This window comes from Haliotis rufescens, unplaced genomic scaffold (assembly GCF_023055435.1).
Source record: "Haliotis rufescens isolate VD_foot unplaced genomic scaffold, xgHalRufe1.0.p SCAF_8, whole genome shotgun sequence".
Lineage (NCBI taxonomy): Eukaryota > Metazoa > Mollusca > Gastropoda > Lepetellida > Haliotidae > Haliotis > Haliotis rufescens.
Genome location: NW_025964372.1, coordinates 14011091 through 14036446, shown reverse-complemented (window position 1 = coordinate 14036446; position 25356 = coordinate 14011091). Strand labels below are relative to the sequence as shown.

At 41.0% G+C, this 25356-nt stretch overlaps 1 protein-coding gene across 2 annotated transcripts in view; it reads left to right on the top strand.

Moving 5' to 3' along the window:
- LOC124149041 (coiled-coil domain-containing protein 180-like) overlaps window positions 1-25356 on the top strand; it is a 95309-nt gene that overhangs the window by 9685 nt on the left and 60268 nt on the right. For both annotated transcript variants that reach the window (XM_046520383.2, XM_046520382.2), the window contains exons 7-17: window positions 503-637; window positions 1393-1488; window positions 1705-1868; window positions 3801-3920; window positions 4377-4456; window positions 4610-4698; window positions 5661-5783; window positions 6433-6606; window positions 8655-8770; window positions 9395-9521; window positions 13850-13984. In XM_046520383.2, the coding sequence (XP_046376339.2) occupies window positions 503-637; window positions 1393-1488; window positions 1705-1868; window positions 3801-3920; window positions 4377-4456; window positions 4610-4698; window positions 5661-5783; window positions 6433-6606; window positions 8655-8770; window positions 9395-9521; window positions 13850-13984 (1359 nt within the window). The remainder of the gene's footprint in view (window positions 1-502; window positions 638-1392; window positions 1489-1704; window positions 1869-3800; window positions 3921-4376; window positions 4457-4609; window positions 4699-5660; window positions 5784-6432; window positions 6607-8654; window positions 8771-9394; window positions 9522-13849; window positions 13985-25356) is intronic.

The following is a 25356-nucleotide window of genomic DNA, read 5'->3' as shown; positions in this document are numbered from 1 at the left end:
GGAGATATAAACCGTTGGATAATTTCACTCAGTAAATCTTTGTAAATTTTGACTGGTTGCATTGCCTGGTCACTTTCCTGATCATAGATTTGTCAGTTGACATCAGCATTGTCATGAGATATGCATGGCCCAATCTAACCATAGGTGTCTTATTTCAAGACATCCAAATATCAGACTTTTCTCTGTTTGGAATCTGAGTTAGTGGAAGTGAACATATTCTAGCTATGTGACATCATGGCATAGCAATGGTGAACCATGAAATCACTTTTCAATTGTAAGGTAGCATCTTCTATACACTGGCACTATTAACAAGTGTAATCTTGATCAAGTTAAATTCTATGAAATGAGTAGATTTTTCTTTCAATTTTAATTTAGGTGACTGTGTCATTGTGCCCCAGTGGATTGTTGCTCGTGCTATTATTTGATTATTTACATGCTGCTGTGTGGAGGATGCACAAGACTAATTACTGGCAACATCTGTAATCTGAGTTGTACTTTTCAGGATTTGAAACTCTTCAGTCTGGAGGACCTGTTCCGGTTATGGGAGGATGTCCAACGCCACACCCCGGTCAGGCAGACCTGGATCACAGAGCTTGACCACAAGCTGCAGAACATAGAGGATGACAGGATGGACATGGTGTGTATCTCATGTTGTAGCTCAGGTCATAGCCTAGGGTATAGTTCAAGTTATAGCATAGGTTATAGCTCAGGTCATAGCCTAGGGTATAGTTCAAGTTATAGCATAGGTCATATCTCAGGTCACAGCCTAGGGTATAGTTCAAGTTATGGCACAGGTCATATCTCAGGTCATAGCCTAGGGTGTAGTTCAAGTTATAGCACAGGTAATAGCTCAGGTCATAGCATAGGGTATAGTTCAAGATATAGCACAGGTCATAGCCTAGGGTATAGCTCAAGTTATAGCACAGGTTTTAGCACAGGTCATAGCTCAGGAGCAGAACTCTCAATGTTATCAAGTTAATGAGGAATGCTTGTAGGACTGCCTTAAATAAGCACTATCTGTTTATAAAGCTGACACATGAAGAAAGCAATATTCAATTCTCCAGCAAAGATCTGGTACAGATCAGTGCTATAGTTTGCTTCAGTATGAAGAAGAGCCACTTCAGTGTTCAGTGAACAGAGTGTGGTTGCATCTTACTGATGTCAGAATCACCTGAGAACACAGAGGACTGTGAATATGTATTGTAGTTTTAGCCTGGGAGAAGCAGTGGCTGTGGTGCGGCCTGAATCACAGTCCACAAAACCATCTCACACTACGACAGTCGTAACTCCCATTCTTTAAAGTAGATGTACAATAGGGGCAAGTCACTGAATGAAATGGTCCCTGTCTCAAATGCATGCCTCTGTGACAGATATTGTTCCTTGTATTCACAGATTCAGAGTGTTTTCCAGTCATATTCCAAGAATCTGGAGAAAATAGCTCACCTAATGTCCCCGGACCTCCAGAGGTTTATGGACAAGGAATCACAGGTGAGCATTCATCCTCATTCTCAGCACCATACCCATGCTCATGGGTTTCACCGAAGTGGTAAACGTCTGAGACCTGCATCACTTCGGGCTTTCCTCCCACATTAAGCTGACACGCTGTGGTATAACTGGAATACTGTTAAAAGCGGCATTAAACCCAACTCACTCACAAATCCTCATTCACTTACACGTTATTTATTCCCTGAACATGTCCTTCAGATGATCAACCAGACCATGCTGAGCAACAAGCGAGCATATGCTGATCTGAATGTCCGTCTCCTGTCCTCCGACATAGAGCGAGAGAAGATGCAACACTCAACATGGCGGAGACGAGTTGAGGACTGGAAGAAACTCAACACTGATCTTGCTGTGGCCAAATTTAAGTGAGTACTGTGATTGCATCATAAGGTGTCATAATCTGTTACTGTAGCAAATCCACTGTTAACTGTATCCCCTGAACAGTGATATTAACATTGCTGATTATCTGACCTCACACAGGAAAGTTGGATTCTGATTGGCTGAGACCCGGTTTGTTATTTTTAAGATACCTCGATGATATGTAAGGTGCATATCTTATGTCTCCCACTCGAATTGCCGAATTGTTGGCATTACATTAAATACATACCAACTTTTTTTTTATCGCAAATTAATTATGTAAGATGCCATTCTCGCGATATTAACAATATTTTTGTCTTTAATAGATCTAGGGGGAATAACTCTAAGTTGTTTTTTTGTCATCTGCTATAAATGCCCACCTGTGAAGCATGCATGCATTATTTCAAAGGAATATGAAATGAAAGTTTTAACCACAAATATAATGTCAATAATAACTTCTCAATAAGACACATTTGGGATGTGTAGTGTGTTCTTTTTTCAGTTTTGTAAGATTGAAGTTAGACTTGTCCCTAAAACAAACAAACTTAATTTTCTCAAGTTCTCATGCATTATTTAAAACATACCAATAGAAAGCATTCAGCATTCCGTTCCTGCTTAATGGCCAAATAATTAAGTGACCCCTTTTCCACAGTGCTATTAAAATAGAAGCAATTTTGATTTGTAATCAATAGTTATGTCATTTGTCCTGCAGATACAAAACTTGCAAACAAAGAATAACATGTTGTTTAATTGTCCATTATTTTTTCTTTATTTCCATCCATATTGATATGTGCATGTTCACAAGAGAAACACCATATGATTTCCATATGAGTAGGAGTTTCTGAAAGCCACGTCACTTGCATGCTGTATGAGACACATACTTTGCATGTCAGCTGTCAATGTACATCACCAGAGCATGGATCCCGTCACACACTATCATCACAGGCCAGGTGAGTCCTTGTATCTACACTGTCTTAATCCTGTCAGGATACGAAAATACAGACACTGCTATGCACCATATTACGATAAAGTCACAATTTCTTCTTGATTTCATGTAAAGTTTGATTAAAACTTGTTGTACAGTTGGACTTGGAGAAGTGAAATTGACATTGCATATGGCATGTCTATTTCAGTTTGCCTGAGAAGATTGACGGTGACACCTGGAGACATTCTGAATACAACTACATCCTGAACGTAGTGGAGGAGAACTTGGCAGGAGAAGGAAAAGAGGAGGAGGAGGAAGAAGAGGGGGGGGAGGAGGAAGAAGAGTTGTTTGAACAACAAACAACAGAGAACTTTGAGAAAGAGGAGAAAATATAAATCCAGCACCTGTGACAGTCATACCATGTATCACAGATATTGAATAAACTAGATTCAAATATGTTTCGTGTTCTTTGTTTCTTTTACTATAAAAAAATCCAACTTTTCATACTTTTATTCAATTAGGGTCAGTAGGTTGGATTGAAATTTGAGATAAAACTTGTGCCTCACTTGCCAGGAAATTTGATATTTTGATTGGCATTCACCATTCAAATTCATTGTTTACAAATGATATTGTTGAATACATATTTCATTCCAAAATCTTTCTTTTTGTAAAAGTTTAGCATTGGTGTTAAATGAAATTCAATTGATTCCAATTTTCTTGTTAAGGTTTTGATTTGAGTGCATCATATAATACTTCTGTATTCTGTATGTAGCAGAATTCTTTGATTAAAAATATGTATTCAGCAGCCTTATTCCATGATGTCAAAAACATGTGATTGGAAAGGTTGGAAGATATATGTCTTCAAAGTAAGTAACTAACACCGTAACGGATTAAAATGTGCATGGGATTAATCAAGACTCAATATTGCTGTTGATGTTTTTATGTTGTTTTGTGCTGTACCTGATTATATGGTCTCCTTGAAGATGTTATGTCTGTCTTATGTTCCTTCCTTCAGGGAGTACATGAACAGTGGTGCTGTGACCAACCCACCCGGAGTAGAGAAGGTGTTCGAGTTCATGGTTGCAGAGCAGGCCATCATGAGCGCCAAGAGGCTGGAGCTCATAGAGTCTATCGGGTCAGTGAACACATCTTTCCCAACACTTACCTTCTTTTGACGGATGTTGACTTAAAATGACCATTAAAAGGAATAATATGGACACATGCCGGCAATTACATGGCATAATCGTTACCATATTTTGAACAAAATTCAACCAAAATGATTAAGGGACATATTATTATAATTTAGTGAAGAGACAAAGTTTGCCAGTTATTCAGACTAGTAGCTGTGATTACTACTGGTGTTTCCAAAGTAATTGAATACTCAAATTATAATCTCTGGTTTAAGTGTGATGATTTAAAGAATTTGAGAAATTTGAGTGATACATCTCCATCTCAGTTTGTGATTGGCATCTGTGGCTCCAGGTATGGTTACAGCTTTGGCTCCATCTGTGGCTTCGGCTATGGCTCCAGCTATGTAGCCATGTTTTGTCTGTAAGAGGGAAATGACGTAGCCATGTTTTGTGTGTTACAGGGAGATGCAGCCCCCGTCCTCCACCAAGACAGCTGTGTATAAGTGGAACCAACAGCTGAAGATAGTTACACAGGAAATAGGTGGGAGTTTTGTGCCTCCATCTGTGTTGTTGTCTGTGTCAGTGACGTTTCCTTACACTTTATGTCATTACTAATCTCAATCAATTTCAGTATGTCTTTCCCATGGTTCAAGTGAAATTGACACTTGTACATTTCATGATTGCCATTCCCTAGATGCTGTGAACCAGATGCACATGAGCAAACTACATGAGGAGTATGAGAGTGTGTGCCAGACCTGCCTGGAACATGTGGAATCGGTGAAGGTATGCGTGAAACCCTCGCACACAAACACAAACAAACACCCGCTGCAATGCTTCCCTGCTGGTGAATATTATTATACATGTCAAATTAAGTTGATATTGTACTGATGACAGATGACACCTGAAAAAAAACAGCGCTACTTATATTCATTCAGCTCCGTGCAAGCACTAGTCCAATCCAATCCTGCCCAATATCCTAAGAGCAGCCGATGTCCTTTTTAAAGGGACTGGCCAGTTGGCATGAAAGTGTATGTTTATTTAGGGTTTAAAAGGGCCGGAATCTTTTTTTCAAAATGTCTTTGATTAAACCGACAAACTTATCACCTACTTTTTGGCCAGTTTGTATTTTACAATTCTGTCTTCTATGTTATGCTGTGTAGTTAATATACTGAATAGGTTTATATTTCTTTACTGTCTGACATTTCAGTTGAGAACTAAAACATTATTAATGATTCTTTTATTTACATGAAAACTATGAGAGACAAAGTGTGGTGCTTCCAGAGCCAGTCTGGCGGTGTTTCATGAGACATGTACCCCTGAAGATCCATGGTAGAATAGATCTTCAGCAACCCATGCTTGCTGTAAAAGGCTATTATGCTTGTCGTAAGAGGCGACTAACGGGAGTGGGTGGTCAGACAAGCGATCCAAATTGCGTGGATCGATGCTCATGATGTCAATCACCGGATTGTCTGGTCCAGACTTGATTATTTACAGACCGCCAGCATATAGCTGTAATATTGCTGAGTGTGTTGTTAAACAACAAACAAACAAACAAATCATAAGACATGCTACATGTTATCCCAGACAGACTGTTTTCTTGGAAACATGCCAGAGTTTCAAAGGTTGATGAAAACAATAGTTACCTCCATTGGGTATAACAGCACCAATCTGTTGTCAGCTTTTATCTGTTCATATTGGAATGACTAACTGATGCTGAAGTAAATCACTTTGTTTTTTGTTGTCAGAAATCCCTGATAGCATCTGGTGTGTGCACTGAGGCCAAAGCACAGCAGGTGATTGAGGCCAAAATGTTGCCATTGGTCGGAGACCGACAGAGAGTCCTGGAGTCCAACCTGGAAACTATGGAGGTACGTCATGCAGGTTCAGACATCATCCTGTTGGATAACGTGGTATCGCCAGTGCACTCGAACACAATATGTATTGCAAAGTTTTTTCTGTGTTCTGATGTATCGGGTAAAGAAATGTAACAAGCTTTGTTACCATTTGAATCATTTAAGGTAAAATCTACACAGAAATTCATTCACAAATCATGTTTCCCTTCGAAATTGATAGACAAAACAGCTGGAATTCATAAGTGATTTTTCTGTGGAGTTATCTCCCCTGTATCTACGACAACAAAATGGTGGTGGTCAACTGACTATGCTGACCTTGACATTTCTAGTTTGTAGAATATAGGAACCTGCATGTGCAGTCAGTGTCAATTACTGTCAAACACTTTAGCTCCCGATATATCACAATATATTACAATTACAAAAATTGCCAATACACAGCCCTATTGTTGATGAGAGGTTTCACTGAAAGTGCATAAATGAGTTGTTATTACTGTTCAACAGTTAGATTTTTGTCTTGCTTTTCATGCATGCTGTTGAAGTCCCAACATAAGGTCAGACACAAATTAATTTCACAGCCCCTTCAAATTGTAAAAAATTGGTGATTTCCATTTTCATTCAGGTTTTTGTGTATGTTTGATTCTTAATATGTGTGTTGCATTGACAGAAAGCCATTGAGAATCACAACATCAAGATAGAAGAGAAGACGAAGTCCCTTTTCAAGTTTACCCAGGGTGCAGCACACGTGTGGGATGTCCACGAGATCGGGCTGGCCAAGCAGGAGAGGGCGCTGCAGGAGAAGCTGGAGGCCTGCCGCCATCAACACGACAATCATAACCAGGTAAGTGATCATCATCATCAAACTGTAGAAAAAAACACCCCCTCTAAACAATGTACCCTCATTGTTATTCCTCTATAAAGAAACATGCAATTCCATTGGTTAATCCGTACCACGTGACAAACAATACAAGGTAGACCTCGAATATTGACTCTTCACATGATCAGTATTGACTGTCATGTGATGAATAATGACTCGTCTGCAGGAAATCAAGATGGCATCTGGTGCGAACATTTCACGGTTCGCAGCTAAGGCTAAAAAAAATAATAGTCTTGGTTCTCAGGCACGGCCTGCACCATCATAAAGTTTGCGGCATTTTTATGTCATTTTTTTTTTAGATATATAAAAAATCCCGAAATATTCTAAGTCCAACTCGTATTCCAGTATTTTACTCATCAAGGAATACATTTATGTAGGAAGGCTCTTTCTCAAGTTGATTGTACACAAATGTTTTATTGATTACACAACTGTATATTGGTTACATACTAGTTTGTACAACCAAGAAAAATGAAAAAACACTGCCTGCCTGCACTATATTTTCAAAAACCATTGCCCAAGAACCAATTCCTTTATTTTTTTAAGCCTATGTTACTATAATGAAACAGAGGACGATTTAAAGTATTCATAAAGTTTAAAGTGAATTTAAGTGTGACAAAATGAATGATTGCTCTGGACGAGGTAAATATGCAAAAACAAGAACCCTCGGACCCGAGTCCTCCTCAGCAGTCAGACCACCACGGGGGCGGGTCCTCGGGTCCTTGTTTTTGCATATTGACCCCCTCAAGAGTAATTATTTGTAGAATATTGACCCTTGACCAGGTCAGTGGACGTCATCATCATCATGATCATCATTCTGTAGAAGTAAACATCCCTATTCTGAATATACCCTAAATATTGACAGTGGACTATATACACAGGGCTTGATTTCAGGAGCTTGATTTAACTTGGACCAGGTGCATGTTACCAAGTTGCACCAAACAAAAGCAGGTTGCACCCAGGGCCCATAAAGTCGAAACATAGGCCACATAATTTAATGATGCATTGCTATAAACGTTATAGGAACATGCATTTGCACATAATCTCGAAGTACCCACAGTTTGATGACTGGCAAGTATTAGGTTACACTTTTCGAAAATAGGGTGCACTTGTGTATGTTTTATATAGCCAAATCAACCCAGGTTCAATTCCCCACATGGGTAAAATATGAGAAGTCTCGTTTCCTCTACCATGGTATGGCTAGAATATTGCTCAGAGGCAATTGCTAACATTGCTGTTCTTATGAGGGAATTAAATTGGATTGAGTGGTCAGATTAGATGACTTGGTTGATTACATGTCATCACACCCTGATGATTTGGGATGTTGTTCATGACATCGACCATTGGTTTATCTTGCCAATACTTTATTATTTACAGTCTGCTATAATATTGCTGGAATATTGCTGACTGGAATAACAAACAAGCAGGTCTTCAGGTCACATATTAAAACATGAAAATCATTCCCTAAAGATAGGGATCCTCTGTAGTAGATATTCCCTGTAAATTTGTATCTGTTTGCTTTACAAGATGGTAGGGAACATTTAAATAATAATGTTGTCATCTTTGATGGGTAGTTATTTTTTAATAAATAAAAATACCTGAAAGTCTTAACAACTGACTCACTGACTCACCAACTTATTGACTCACTGACTCACCAACTCATTGACTCACTGACTCATTGGCTTATTGACTCACTGACTCATTGACTCACTGACTCTGACTCACTGGCTATTTGACTCACCAACACACTGACTCACCAACTCATTGGCTCATTGACTCACTGGCTATTTGACTCACCAACACACTGACTCACCAACTCATTGACTCACTGACTCATTGGCTTATTGACTCACTGACTCTGACTCACTGGCTATTTGACTCACCAACACACTGACTCACCAACTCATTGACTCACTGACTCTGACTCATTGGCTATTTGACCCACCAACACACTGACTCAACAACTCATTGACTCACTGACTCTCCTGGACTCACTGACTCACCAACTCTTGCAGGAGCGGGAAGCCAACTTGGACATTGTCATGGACAGGATGCGTCAGGACGCCTCGGAGGACTCCCTCAGGGCCAGCTTGGCCAAGTCCCTGGAGATGCTGGAGAGAATCAGGCTGTCGTAAGTGTGGCTTGCAGTCCATCTCATCCAAGTTGCAGATCACCTGTAGTACTTAGGAAGTTCCAATGTCATTGATCGTGTGGCTGTTGATTATGTGTACATGTATTTGAAAGTTAGCCATCACATCTCAACCATGCCTACCTAGACAGTAGAGATTAAGGATGTTAAATTCTTTGTTTAACTGTCCACTAGACAACTAATCTTTCATGCATTTATATGATCTAATGACTCTTTTAAGTCAACGCTGTTTTTTTTTATGGTTAAGTTGACAAATCATATGTTTCCTCTACAGTATAATGTGTAGTGGTTTGGTAATATAATAGTTTGTGCACATCAACATGATCACCCCTGCTTTATCACTCAAACTGTAGAAATAGTCTACAGTGGTCATTAGTTGTTTCTTAATACCCACGAGTCTGACTTCAGAGTCTTGTAAAATTTATTTGATCTAATATATTCTACTGAGTCCAAAATGATGTCTAATGAGACAATTTGGAGCAAACTTTGCAGATTTTGGCACAGATTGAAAAATGTAAATGGTTCTAATAAGAACAAGTACAAATGCCCTGAAAAAGTGTTGTGCAAAAACGATGAGTAATATATGGGGTATATACGTACATTCAGGTACGAGATATTCCACAACCAGCAGACAGACATTGTCAAGTCCTACCCAGAACAGGTGACCACGGAACTGGGCAACTATGACCAGGCGGTCCTCAAGTTCTATGGTGTAGACAGGTCCCATCCAAAGGTAAGGTATCATTATAGGAGAACTCCATGGAGTCCCAGTTTAGAACATGTACCCTGCTACCTATGCTGGTCATTAGATGTAATGAAAAGGTGGTCATACTCATTGACTTATCGTGTCTTCGTACCCCAACAGAGTGATTCGTTTCTCATAATATCAATCACTGGATTGTCTTGTCCAGACTTGATTATTTACACACCACTGTTATATAGCTTGAATAGTGCAGCGTTATACATCAAACAATCACATGTTATATTACATTAAGTAATACCTTACCACTGTTATACCGAGGCTCCCACAACTGCTCTTATAGCGAAATCTTCCACAGAGATCTCAATTACCTCATGCAGCACGTGCGTACCCACCTAGCTGCCATGTGACACCCTTCACTCTTGTCTCTTCGCTTGCCCTAGCAAGACGTTTAAAGTGACTGCTCTGCTTGCTTTCCTCTACGTTCCAGTTTTCCGCCTTCTGCCAATCCTTTGGTGATATTTATTACTGTTTCTTACTCTTAAGTAAACCGTAATTTATGGGGCATTCGTTATACGGCGCTTGGAAAATTTTCCCGCCTTTTTTTCGCTACTAACAGGGTGTGACGTTGGCACTTCGTGTCTTCCGTCCACCTTTAGTGGTATATCTTGGGGTTTTTTTGCATCACCTATTAATATATATATGTTCTATTATATGTATTTTATGTATTCGCAATTATTGTTTGTTTTTCTTTCGAAAAAAAATATGTTTGCGAATATGTTTGGTGTGTGTGTTGTAACCATGTTTTGTTTTTTGTTCGGACATGGAATTGTACATTTTGTCCAGCACCCATGCTACTCCTGTAAACAGGCGCTGCGGGGCCTGTCAGAAGTTTTTGTCTTCTCGGGATCCTCACGATCGTTGCCCGCGGTGCAGGGTTCCTTGCGAGGACACCGGTGCACCCAGTGCGAGGGTCTGGGGCCGGAGGACTTTGCGCGATACAGGCGCTACGTGCGCTCTGCTATCACCCCTGAGGTGGCCGGTTCGTCCGGTCGGCGCCCCTTGCGGGCACTACCTCCACGGCAGCGTATCCCTTGGTGGCCCTTGGGCTGTCCGGGGATTCTGTCGCAGCTTTATTGGCTAAACTGGTGGATTCCAAACTGGCGGCCTTATCTCAGGATAAGGCCCTGGTTGTTCTGGCCCCCGCCCCTTCGGTGGCTGCGGATTCGAAACGGGGTCCACGGGTACGGCGGCGGCTCCTGTGGTCACCGGTCCTTCCCCCGAGCCGATACTCCCGTTATCGGCTAAGGACCGTGTTGCCATGGTGTATGACCTCTTTGAGGACATGACACGGCCCTAGCCGGTACCCCGGGGAATCCATGGCTCTGTGGGTTCCACCGAGGTTTTCGACGAGTCCGCCGACAAGGCTTTTTCTCGCGTCAACTTTGTTGTGCGGGATCAAGCCGTCTTTGGAGAAAGCCTTCGCGGCGGCCTCCGGTCGGGGACTCATGTTACCTCCTCTGTCATGGAGAAAGGGTTCGCTCCCGGTGCATGACCTGGCCTTCCCCGAGGCAGGTCCCACCGCGGAGGTCCATGTCGAGAGGTTAGGGGTCCATGCCCCACCTGCTGCTACAGTCCCTGAGGCGACTTTACCGCAAATGGACACCCTCTCTCTGCACTATATGCTCGCTATGTCACATGGCGACACCTACTTGGCTGCGGCGGCCAGTCTGGTCAAAGGTTCCCACACAGACAGAGACCGACGCCCGGCTCATGCTGGCGACCGACAACACGACAGTAGCTTCCTATGTGAACAAACTGGGGGGAACCCACAGTCACTCGCTACTCAATCTCACATTCGAGTTTTACGCTCTGGTGGACAGTGTCACGTGCCAGGTACGCACCCGTCACATCCCCGGTGTGCAGAACGTACTGGCCGACGCTCTATCGAGGCCTCAGGATCCAAGCCCCACGGAGTGGATGCTAAACCCAGTAGTGTTTCAGTGGCTGTGCGAACGTTTGGGTCGTTCGATGGTCGACCGATTGGTCGACTCCCGTTGTTTGTATCGCCAGTTCCGGACCCGAGGGCCATCGATCAAGATGCTCTCTCGTTAGACCGGACGGGCATGGACGCTTATGCTTACCCGCCAACGGCGTTAATACCACTCATTCTAAGCCGGCTCCGAGGAGTTCGCTGTCAAATGTTACTGATCACGCCCATGTGGCCAAACAGATCGTGGTACCCCGACTTGCTGGCCCAGGTCACGCAGTCGCCACTTCCACTGCCTGTGAGACCGGATCTCCTGATCCACCCTCACACCCGTCAGCTTCAATCTGCACGCATGGATGCACGCGTCACCGAGCGTCTGAGGAGTAAAGGTTTTTCTCGTTGGGCGTCTCGGGCATGCATTAGTATGCATCGTGATTCTACCAAGAAGGTGTATAATGCACGTTGGGCTATTTTCACGAAGTGTTGTTGTAAACATCACATTCATTCGCTAGATAAGGTATCAGTGCAGGATATTGCTTGTTTCATGCCTCACTTACAAGAGACCCGGAAACTCCCGGGGTTCCATTGCCAACTTTGTCTCCTCCGTTGCTACGGTACAGGACGTTGCTATGGGTACCAGTCTCTCAAAAGAGACGGCGTTTCGGGGTATTATCAAGGGTTTCAAACAGCAAGATCTTAAAAAAGGTCGCTTTCGGGCTCCTGCCTGGGATCTTTCCCTGGTGTTGAAATCGCTTACGGAAGCTCCGTATGAACCCTTGAAAAATTCTTCATTTCGGCATGTGACTTGGAAAACAGCATTTCTCCTCTCCTTTGCCACGGCGGCACGAGTGTATGAGGTTCACTTACTCGATGTCACAAAAGTACGATTCGATAGGGGCGACGAAGGAGCGGTCCGCCTGGGCCTGCTCATGGGCTTCGTCGCTAAGAATCAGAAGTTTGGCCAAACAGTGAGAGAATTCACTGTAAGATCACTCAAAGAAATCTTACATCCTGCTGATACCGAGGACAGATCGCTGTGTCTGTTTAGGGCCCTTAAGTATTATCTTAAGGCTTCGAATGAACGCAGACAAGACCGTCTGTTCATATCGTGTAACCCTAATCGGACTGCTGACATAACTCGCAACTCGATTGCGTTATGGCTTCATTCTGTCATCAATCTGGCGTACCAGGCTCGGGGGTTACCGGTTGCGGGGTCAAACCCGCACGAGATTAGGGCACTAGCGGCAACATTTGCCCTACACTCCAATATATCTGTTCACAGAATATTGCGGGTTTGTTACTGGCGTTCTGACTCGGTTTTTGCCAATCATTACCTCAGAAAGGTTTCTGATGAAGACATGGAGGGTGTGCACCGTCTTGGGCCGCTGATCGCGGCACAAGCAGTCATCTAAGGGGTGTGCCCAGCGCAATTCCGAACTCCTCAGTCTTCAGACCTTGCACGGTGGTCAATCTGGGTCGTCTCCAATGTTCCCACAGCCATGGGTACGGGAGTGGGGGTCCCGCAAGCCAGCGCGCTCATCCACAGGCAATTCCGAACTCCTCAGTCTTCAGACCTTGCACGGTGGTCAATCTGGGTCGTCTCCAATGTTCCCACAGCCATGGGTACGGGAGTGGGGGTCCCGCAAGCCAGCGTGCTCATCCACAGGTGAGTGCAGCTTTCTGTGTGTTTGCTTGAATTGACAATTATGTACTTCCTCCTTGTTGTTTACTTCCGCTTGTCGGAAGGAAAACGAGCAGTCAGGTTTCGGGTTGTAGGTGCTCCCCACTGCCTACTGTGGTAGTCAGCCTCGGTATAACAGTGGTAACGTATTACTTAATGTAATTTGTAGAATTTTCCTATTCGGAATATTCTATAAGTAATACGTTACCACTGGGCTGCTGTCCGCCCGTCCGTCCCCCGAGCACTTGCTCTCGCTAGAGACAAGAGTGAAGGGTGTCACATGGCAGCTAGGTGGCTACGCACGTGCTGCATGAGGTAATTGAGATCTCTGTGGAAGATTTCGCTATAAGGGCAGTTGTTGGAGACAACAGCCTCAGTATAAGAGTGGTAACGTATTACTTATAGAATATTCCGAATAGGAAAATTCTACAAAAAAGGAGCACAAGATCTGGGATTTTGTTGTTTTTATGAATAACTTAATGTAGAGATATAGGAGGCTATTCTTTTTGTACAGACTTTTTTGTTACCTTTTATCTTGATAAGTCAAAACTTTTGCACATTGTTAAAAAAGATGTGACTTTTGTGGGGAAAAATAAATACTGAATCTGTTCTAGTGGCAGAATGTTTACTATTTCTAGAGCAGCATGTATCTTTTCTGTTACTCAGTAATGATATGTATGTCTAACACAGGACAAGGATTCCACATCCAGGGAGTCCAGTTTTCTGCAGCCTGATGACAAGAAGGAAGACTCTGACCTGTCCACACCCAAGTCCAAGAAGAAAAAGAAGACTGCTGGCAAAGATGACATGGCAGAGGAGAAAGTGGTAAGTCACCATATCTGTTATAGCCATTTTCTATTTTTCTTGAAATCATTCCCTACCATGCTGTACAGTTTGCTGGTCTTTGATCTGTTTTATGAAAAAATGGCTTTCTCTGCGTGTTTTTGCCAGTTTGAACCAGATATCAACTTGCTGTATTCACTTGCTAAAAAGAAGGTGTTGTATGGATAACTGAAGTCGGTCATACAGCCCATGCCTAAAAACATTGTATGGATAACTGAAGCCAGAAATACAGCCCATGCCTAAATGTGTTGTATGGATAACTGAAGTCAGTCATACAGCCCATGCCTAAATGTGTTGTATGGATAACTGAAGCCAAAAATACAGCCCATGCCTAAATGTGTTGTATGGATAACTGAAGTTGGTCATACAGCCCATGCCTAAAAACATTGTATGGATAACTGAAGTCAGAAATACAGCCCATGCCTAAATGTGTTGTATGGATAACTGAAGTCAGTCATACAGCCCATGCCTTAAAACATTGTATGGATAACTGAAGTCAGAAATACAGCCCATGCCTCAATGTGTTGTATGGATAACTGAAGTTGGTCATACAGACCATACCTAAATATGTATGGATAACTGAAGTCGGTCATACAGCCCATACCTAAAAATAGTGTATGGATAATTGAAGTCAGAAATGCAGCCCAAACCTAAATGTGTTGCATGGATAACTGCATTCAGTCAGGCAGTTCCAGTCCTAAATGTGTTGTATGGATAACTGAAATCAGCCTAAATGTGTTGTATGGATAACTAGGCAATCAGGCAGCCCCAGCCCAAAACCTGTTGTAGGGATAACTCAAGTCAGTTGGTGTTTATCTGTGTTTTGATGGCTGCACCTAATTTCCATGTATGTTTAGATCTAGGTCGACTCATGAAGTATGTATTAATGTAGGTCAGAGCCTTAATATGTTCATATCAGTAGTAGTATGATGGCTTCCTGTAGAATGCTGGATGAGACAAGACTTGGATGACTCCACTTATATGAACTACAGCTACCACTGTGTTGGGGTCAGTACTTACTCAGTTCAGTGAATTCAGTGCTGTGGGTCTTCACCGGTGGGTCCTGATTCAGAGAGTGTGTTAATTGTCAGCCCCCTATCATACAGGCTTTCATCAGACTCACAATACTGTGTATTATACACATCGTATTAAAAACTGGATGCATATGGTCTATGTTCTGATCCCCATTGCTCACACACATGTGCTGGGGGGGGGGGGGCACGGGTGGCCTAGTCGTCTAAGGCGCAGTGATTCGCTATGCAGATTTGCGTCCTTGGGCACCGCCAGAAACCTATGATTGTGGGTTCAAATCCCGGTTCGCCCCGATTATGTTTCTAGGTTTGTCAGCACCATACCCGTGCTCGTGGGTTTCGCCGAAGTAGTAAACGTCTGAGACCTGCATCACTTCAGGCTTTCCTCCCACATTAAGCTGACACGCCGTGATATAACTGGAATACTGTTAAAAGCGGCGTTAAACCCAATTAAGATGAACTTACTCACTCACGCACATGTAGGGTTGCATAAAGTATTACATTTGATTCGGTTGTAGGATACATTTTAAATCAAAGTGATAGTTCTATCCTGATGGAAATTGAAGTTCAGACTGTCCATTCTCAGTTTCCTTCACTCAGTCACTTATTTCATTTCAACCAAGCAATGTACACTCAACATAGGGCTTCCATTCTTGTAGAGCATCATGGCGTTATAATATCCTTGGAAGTCAAGTATAGTGTGCCACATGGTCTGCCTGTCGAGCACATTAATTAGCCATCGACCCCCTCTTTCATCCCTGAGACCAGAACATACCAACAAGTCCCGTGGACTAGACTGACAGACCAAGTTAAATGCCTGATCATGTGTCTGTTCCGCTGATAAGTTCACCGGAGAATTTAATCCAGACAGGAATAGACCAAACTCTTGGTTCCAGTGGGACCTAAATTCCTTCAAATTATGTTCAGGAGTAACCTTTCCTGTAGCTGCCTCTGCCACAGAAGATTAATTTTGGCAGGTGCCTTCAGCATGTTGAATTATTTCAATATGAAAGTTTAGCTGACAATGACACATATCGACTGCATTGTCATCTTGGGCATTTGATAAGTGCTGTGCCGAAATTGTACAAAATACATTTTTCAGGAATTCACTCTTGTCTGACCTCCATTATCAACCTTGGACTAGAGTTTGATAATGATATATGTTTTGGGATGTGTTGTATGACACCCCCAGTTTACCATTGTGCTACTTATAAACCAGTGGGATATCATGAAGGATAATGCAATGGGTGCAATGTGTGATGACTTTTTCTGGTGTCCTGCGAAAGTAGAATAAACATCTTTACACTCATTTATCAAATTTTTTGAGTCATTCGTGAAGATCCCGTGAAGATCCATGCCATGAAAGGCAACTATATGCTTGTTGTAAGTGGCAACTATTATAACAGTATTGGGTGGTCAGACTCGCTGACTCTCGCCCAGACTTGATTATTTACAGACCGCCATCACATAGCTGGAATATTGCAGAGTGTAGTGTAAAACAACAAACAAACAACAGTGAGCCATTTTTGTTGTTACTGGGTGATACCATGACAGGGAGACAACTCTTCACCTCTTGTCACGATTCATGCTTGCCAAGCTGAAATATAAGATTGAGGTCACTCTTTCACACTGTTTAAGAACATTCATAACGTTTCCTGTACTTTTAAAAGATTCATATTTGGAATTGATGACAATAAATGAGTGCTTGCTTCTCAATATAAGGACTTTTAGGTAGAATGTATTAACACGAGACATCGTTTGTATCAACACGAAAAATGTACAGATGAAGTTAAGTTGAGTTGGATTGCATGTGAAAACCAGGGTACATCCTTTTGATAGAAATATCCTTTACAGTACTTGATATGTGTCAGATATTTCTGTTAATTGTGTCATGGATATATGAATTGATAAACAGCAGTATATATTGAAACTCTTTCAAAGCATATAATTAAGATTGTGTTAATATTGAACTCATTAAAGGAACTGATTATGTGAATGCCTTTGTAAGAGTGGATGAGTAAACATGCATTATCTGGGTGAATGCCCCAACGTATACGGTAGGATGAGATGTGTAGGGCAGAGTTGAGAAAAACAAAGTATCACCTTGCAATGTTCAAAATTAATGGGGGTCTGGGGTCTTTGAAGTGTTCTGTAGTGTTTTAATTTTAGGATCCCTTAAATCTTTGACTCTTAATATTACAGTTATGACAAGTACACCTTGACTTTTCTGCTTAATTTTGAGCATTGCCCTGTGCATTAGGGTTCGGACAAGTCAAAGTTTCCTACCTGGGCACCCTAACCCCCTTATAACCAACCCTACTTCAGTACCCGCTGAATTGTGTTGGGTACAAAATGTCTGATTGGGAATTGTTTTTCTAGAACCCTGGCAATAAATATTTAGATATACGTATAAAATGATCTGATCATGCATACATTAAAATTGACTGAAGCTTTATCTTTGTTCCAAAATATAAAAGTCAGAAGGAATATGTGCATAGTCAGAAAGAAATGCAAACATTAGTGTAATGTAACCATGGAGTTTTATTGTTTTTGTTTGTGTGACTGGTCTGTGAGATCCTGTGGGTACCTAGGTCCTACTCAGTACCCACCTGACCTGTGTCCCCGAGATACCCATCCCAGCCCTACTGGTCATGTTGTATGTGTTGTAGCATGGTGCTGTATGTGTTGTAGCATGGAGTTGTATTCTTATAAGGTGCATGTCCATCTGGACACATTGTCATTGCTAAAAGTTTAGTTGATCACTGAATGTTTGTTGAACATGCGAGAACATTTGATGCTACCATAATAAGGACATATATCAGAATGTAATCATATATGCCAATTGAATCATTTCACACCTTTTCATATTAACACATTCAATGTTATGTAAAATTATATTTTCACTTATTTTAATGTTTCCCTTTGAAAATAAAAGTTTAAACAACCTTTGAAAATGAAAGCTTAAACCACAAAAAAAAAACAACATTATGTATATGACATGCTGAAATACATAAATAATCAATTACATGTACACAACTGCCATTTATAACCTTGTATGGTAATAGAACTGTCACTTCACTTTTTTTATGAGTTAAATTTCGTCCCTCAAAACACCTTGCAGAAAGTGCCCTGAATCTCAACCACAGTTGCATTAATGATTCATGGCCTGTCTACTCCCAACTCCCAGTAAGTAATTCTGATGCCTAGCTTGCATGTGAAGTTCCTGGCAATCTACTGCACGTAAATATTTCATGGAGGTTCCAAGATTAAACTACACTCGCTAATTACCATGCATGAGCACTGTCTTTGTCCTTCATGAGAGGGACATGGGGCAACACTGGGCAGGGAGACAACTCAGTTTTACAATCCACAGGCACAGTGATTATGTCATGGCAGGTATAGGTGTGTGTGTCTGTCTGTGTGTCTGTCTGTCTGTGTGTGTGTGTGTGTCTGTGGCGATATGTGCGTCTGTGTCTGAGTGTCTGTGTCTGCAGTATCTGAAAATGAAGAGAGTCTCTGGGCTCATTTTTAATATGTTTTGATAGCTAAAATTTTACGACGGTTATCATCAGTAAAATATGTTCATTTCAGAGACTAGATGTTAGTCTAGAACGGGGCTTTACACTCCAGTGTTGGTCGAAAGAGGGAATCTGGACCTGGTGGTCAAGCCTTGTGACTAATGACTCTGTTGATTGCATATCATGTCCAGATGGCATTCATTGGTGTCTAAACCCGTGAAGATCCGGGGTAGAATAGGTCTTCAGCAACCCATGCTTGTTGTGAAGATCCGGGGTAGAATAGGTCTTCAGCAACCCATGCTTGTTGTAAAAGGCGACTAACGGGATCCGGTGGTCAGGCTCGCTGACTTAGTTCATGCATGTCGTCGTATCCCAGTTGAGTGGAACGATGCACGTTATTAATCACTGGATTTTGGTCCGGACTCGATTATTTACAGACCGCCATCATATAGCTAGAATATTGCTGAGTGCAGCATTAAACAACAAACAAACATACATTGGTGTCTTCAGTCACTGGTTTGCCTGGTCCAGACTGTGATATGGCTGGAGTACTGGTGCACGTGACTGTAGTGTTTGACAGCAGTCACTCACTCTGTCATTCAGTCAGTTCTCAACAATAGTACTGAGATTACTGATAAACCACTGCCATTAAGCCATTAAATAATCGTCAGCAAAACATTTGATAGAAAAGTCTTTTTAGCAGAGACATAAATCAATAATGTTCAATAGTATGGCTCAAAAGGGTTGAAAGGTTTTCTACACCTGATCAGAATTGGTCCAGGGGGATACAGAAACATCAGCTCATTAACTCTGAACACCCAACTAATGTGAATGTAACACAGAACAACTCACTGAATATCATTGATAGAAAGTAGACCAGGTTGTTCTCAAGTCCCATCTCATGTCAAGAAGGTCAAAACACCATGTAGCACGAAGCCTGTTTGCTGTCTTACTTTATGCCTTATGTAGGCCAGTATCCTCAGTGCTGTGTATCGGCATCAAAGTCATAATACAATATCCTCTAACACATTATTTCTTCTAATACACGACCTGTGCAGATCTGGGTTAGAATAAGCCTTCAGCAACCCATGTTTCCAGAAACAGGCAACTATGCTTGTCATAAGAGGCGACTAATGGGATCGGGGGGTCAGACTCGCTGATTTGGCTGATGCATATCATCATATTCCAATTGCGTTGATAGATGCTCATGATGTCAATAACTGAATTGTCTGGTCCAGTCTTGATTATTTACAGACCGCTGTCATATGGCTGGAATATTGCTGAGTGTGGCATGAAACAAACAAATAAATAATATATACTAATACGCTGTCGGTTCCAAATAAAATTTCCAGGCATCAATACTTAATAGCACCTACACATCTGAAATGTTCTGGTTTTGGAAAAAGGATCTATTTTGTCTTACTCACAGTCACATCAGGGCGAAACAAATAACATTTTGAATAATGTTATAATCAAATTTGATTGAGTTTCAAATAATTTCAAGAAATCTCTTCTGATCATCACACGATGTAAAGATCTATTTTTGTGCAGCAACCAGCAGCAGAACTAGTAATATGTGTTGTTGTTAAAGTAAATGTTTGTTCCAGTTGCTAAAAACATTTTCACCACAGTCACCACAAGTTTACATACGTTGAGAGTGATGTCCCTTGATTTGTTTTTCATGGCAGAAAAGGGACAAGCTTAAGCAGATTTGTAAAACAAATAATTAGATTGGTCTGACCTGAGCTAACATGAGACGGAGCATGTCAAGCAACTATTATTATATATAATCAACTCTGGTCTGGTTTCTACTCAAAGGACTCTGTTGCCATTTTTGTTTTCAAAGAGAACCTGAGACAGTTCAAATTATAAACAATTTGTCTGAGCTTTCACTCATTATTTGATAATGGCATGTGAACATGCAATACGTAGACTAATCATACCACCTGAAATATTAAAACTACATAACTTGCCCTTTGTAATATCTGTGTTTACACAAGTCATTCACAATCACAAAATATATGTTAATGCTTGTTTCCTGATGATGATCTGTGCAAGCTGCACAAGCAGGGTCAGTCTGTGGGCCAATAAAATCATGCCAGCTGAGTGAGTCAGAGACCACATCAAGAAGCAAGGATTTCCAGACACTAATCTGTACTAGACCATGTGATTTATGTTCATGGTGGTCCTAGTTGGGAAAAGTTGTGTTTTAAACATTCTGGGCCATGTAAAACGTTTAATTGTACACAGTAGTTTGTTTCTTAATTTTTGCAAATTTCAGTTTATATCTTTTAACAAAAAGAAAATTGGCTGTCCTCAAAAGATGAGAATGAGAATTGAAATTGATGTCATGGTGATTTTGCTGTAGCACCAGGACACTTTCATGGTTAAATCAACTCCTGATAGGGTATTCATCCAGGTATTACCAAATTTCAAAATATCTTAACAACAGTTGGAGTTAGTGCCCTAGAAAAGCCCTGTTTGAAACCCTGAACGGAGAACCAAGTTTGTCATCTTCTCTATTTAGTGGTGATGTCAATAAGCAAGTACAAACTATTTTTTTATTCCTCATTACTTTCTCTAAAGAATAGTTTACTTGACTCACGTGCCATGTCGATGAGTATCAGTCCGTTGTCAGTTGTCCTTCTTTACCTGTTTGAACGTGTCGTTGATTCTATTTTCAGTCAAATGACTGGGTTTTCCGCACAAAAGGTTGAATATGCAATATCGAGATACGTACCATATCGTGGCTTTTGTATCAAGATATGTATCGTATCATGTGACACCTATATCACAACATCCCTACTATTCCCAACCCGGATTTTCTTTGTGTGCTTCCAGCATGCCAAGCAGGACTGAATAAACTCACATGTTTATAAACTCATCTTGATTATAACAATAGGGACAGTATGGTATATGAATAAAACATTATTGTTATTAAAACCTACACCATCATGCATCTTCCTCTTTGTACTGAGTATGTACTCACCACACCCCACTTCACAAGAATGTAAGAAGATAACCAGGCCATGGCCTGCAGCCTTTCAAGATTCATATGATGCCCTAATTTGCCTGGGGGACCTCTGTCATGTAGGGTGGGGTTAGATGAAGATGCCATGCTTCAGTTGTGTCATTCAGACACTGACACAGGTATATGCAGTGGTCTCGTGATGTGTATCAGCACCGGTATTCAGTGAAGTAATAGTCCTGTTGTATTGAGCAATCCTCATGGAGGGCTGGTCTCAGACAGAGGTGGGAAGGGAGTCAGAGGTTGCAGCACCCTGTGGAGGTCCCGGGTTAGAATAGGTTGTGTTGTCAGTCATGTCTTCATTGTGTACAGTCTGAGACATTGTTCATAAAATGACTGATTTTTCTTCCCCAGGACAGAACAGTCATAGTCAAAGTACTAGTGTAACCATACCATTTCACATAAGATGTTACTAGAACAGTTATTTCTTGTTACAGATAATTTTATTTGTTTTGCAAATGGCTAAAGGAAGCGAAGATGAATCTGTAAAACAAGTATTTAAATTGGTCTGGCCAAACAATAACATTAGTCTGAACATCTGAGGCCTCATTAGTGGTAACTATAGGGACTGAGCTGGAACTATGTCCTGAATCCACTTATCAATTCCAACCGTTCTTCCCAAATAACTAATCATACAGCTGCATAGATATTTATACCTACTGATGCATATTAGCATTTGCTATTAAACATTATTTATAAGTAAACAGATATTGTGATTGTGATCACAGTCTGAGATTCATCCCCGGATTGTTTATACGTCTCCAATGCTGGGACTAGGAGTGTGACATATTGTGGCATTTTCACAGATTGGGAGATAGAGTGGTGGGTTAGAATTAATATAAAACAGTATTTGGGGACTTGCGTAATTAACATTTCTTATCATTACACTTAAAAAATTGCATCTTAAAGGATTTTTCTGCTTGATCACTGAACATATGTTACATCAGATCAGTAAGTGATGATCTGTTTCTTTTAACTTCAGAATCTAGTATCTGGTATTACAACTCCGGTCTGTGACTTTAGCCACTAGTCTGAAGCCTAGTCAAATTTCTTCTGAGATCACACAAGACTAGTCCATAAACTTAGAGACTAAAATATTATGAAAATAGAGTCAAAATACATTTTTGGGGTGGTAGATGCAAATTATTTGTCACAAAGTGCTGTCTTAGTGTTATAGTTACCAGAAATTATATGATGTGAAAGGATCCAACAAGCGTATATCTATCCAAGTTTTCCAGTCAAACAGAGTCTGCCTAACAAGAGTCAAAGTACTTATTGATTCTAATACGGTACCACAAGTTCCACAGACATGATAGAGAAGTAATTAGTTTGTCAAACCCTGGGGGAAATAGGCGTACCTGACTAAGTGCCACGTTTCACTTTCACTTTACACGAAACATTGACAGAAGGTAAATACAAGTAATTATCAGCACAATAGTGACTCCCCTAAGACGTAGGCGTAGGTTCTTGTTAGGTGTTTTTTGATCCCTTGAACAAATATATTATTAGAGTAATGAGGGTTAGGGGTTCGTCGCCCACAGAGTTCACAAAATTCGGGGATGGCATGAATCAAGTAATAGCTAGTGTTGGAAATTCATTAATAGTTTTGATCAGTTTTTTCCAGTCAATCACTAATTATAGTGAATAAAAATTTATTTATTTTTTCAGGTTTCATTAAAATAAGCCTGATAGGCTGCATGTCGATGTTTAATCATGTGTAAACTTCATGGATGATAGAGGGGCGGTCGGGTAGCCTAGTGGTTTAAGCATTTGCTCGTCAAGCCGAAGACTCGGGTTCGATTCCCGACATGGGTTCAATGTGTGAAGCCCATTTCTGGTCTCCCCCACCGTGATATTGCTGAAATTTTGTTAAAAGCGGTTTAAAAACCACACTCACTCACTCACTCAACCACTCAACCACTCAACCACTCACTCAATCAACCAATCACTCAACCACTCACTCACTCATTCACTCACTCACTCACTCACTCACTCACTCACTCACTCACTCACTCACACACTCACTCACTCACTCACTCACTCACTCACACACTCACACACTCACTCACTCACTCACTCACTCACCCACTCACCCACCCTCACTCACTCACTCACTCACTCACTCACTCACTCACTCACTCACAGCTGATTGCCAGTAATAACTTCTATTGATTGAGTTGATGCCTGCTGAACAATCAGTGAAGAAACTAATTGCTTTTAGGAACATCATTAGTAAACCAGATTGAGAAAACAGAGTTAATGACAGTTTTGTTCATTGATTGCTGTGATATTTGTTAACATTGATTCATTGTTTGGTCATGCAAGAATATGTTACTTTTATTTTAGGGTTATTCCTCATTATAACCTCCTATGTAATTTTGGAATTTAGCAGAGAATAACAGCATGATAAGTATTTTTAACTTCATTATATTTCACTATTTCTATTCTGAAATCAGCCAAAAGGTAGACTTGGTATATTTCGTCGTCATATGACAAAGAGAAAAATTAATACAGACATACTCCCTTCTTGAACATTGGATCACAAAAATAATATTTATATTATTATTATTTTTAAATAGTGTTTCATCTCCTACAGACATTGGTGTCTTTTTGTTCATGTGATAGCTGTTTCATTAATTTCATGTCAATTTCACGTTCATTTCATCTCCTGGTAGGTAGTGATGAGCTGGTAGGTAGGCTTCTACATTGTTCATGAGGTGGGTTGAGCTGGGCAAACACTAAGCACTACAATATTGATTTTATCTACAGGGGAGCTACACGCCCCAGGGACGGTAACAGCTATCTTGTTTATGAGGCATCGTCACTCCTTCATTTCAATAGTCATTTGACTCATTTCATCATATTATGCTGCATATATTTACATTGTAATGTCGTTTTTTGGAATATTTGTTTTGATATTTCGTATTAGTCATGGTTTTACACAACAAGTGTATGTGTTTATATTTTTATCCTGTGCCTTGGCCACACTAACCATCAGTAGCTATGGTAGTGAAATTTTACAGGTGTCTTAATTGTATTAGATACAGAATGTGTAATTTATTTGATTAGTTGCTATTCAAGAAAGGCTACTTGTTTTAGCTGTTAGATCTGGCAGACATATTTTCAGAAAAAATGATAATTCACACATCTTTCTTTTCCACCAACATGTCACACATGCAAAATATATATAAATATAATGTGATTATACTCAGTGTTTTTTAAAAAGATACAGTTATTTATCTAGACCTGCACAGAAAGTGATGTTCATCCCCAAGTCTGCAGCCAGTGTCAGTTCAAATTCCTAAATTGGACTCACAAACTTCTCAATTCATGAAGTGATAGCTATAACCAATGATAACCAATGCTATGACATTATATATGACTGTATATTTCACTGATAACAGGGCCATTTAAGAGAACTGAAAAAGCTTTAGAGCTTAGTTTTACACTATTGCATTGAATGCAGTGTTAAAATATCCCCTAATTTGTGGACCGCATCTGTGGTCTAGTGGTACAGTGCCGCCTGGAGATCAGAAGGTCTGGGGTTTGGTCGCCTGGTTGAGCCATGTCATACCAAAAGGCATTAAAAGATGGTACTTGTAGTTACCCTGTCTGGCGCTTGGCATTAAGAGGCTAAAACAAGGACTGGTCAGCCCGGAGCCGGTTAACTGTGTCTGAGTGGGGTATTCATGTTAAACTGGGGCATGGTAGCACTATCAAAGCACTATCAAATCAGCATTAGGGCAGACTAGTACAGGCACGCACGCACCCACGCAT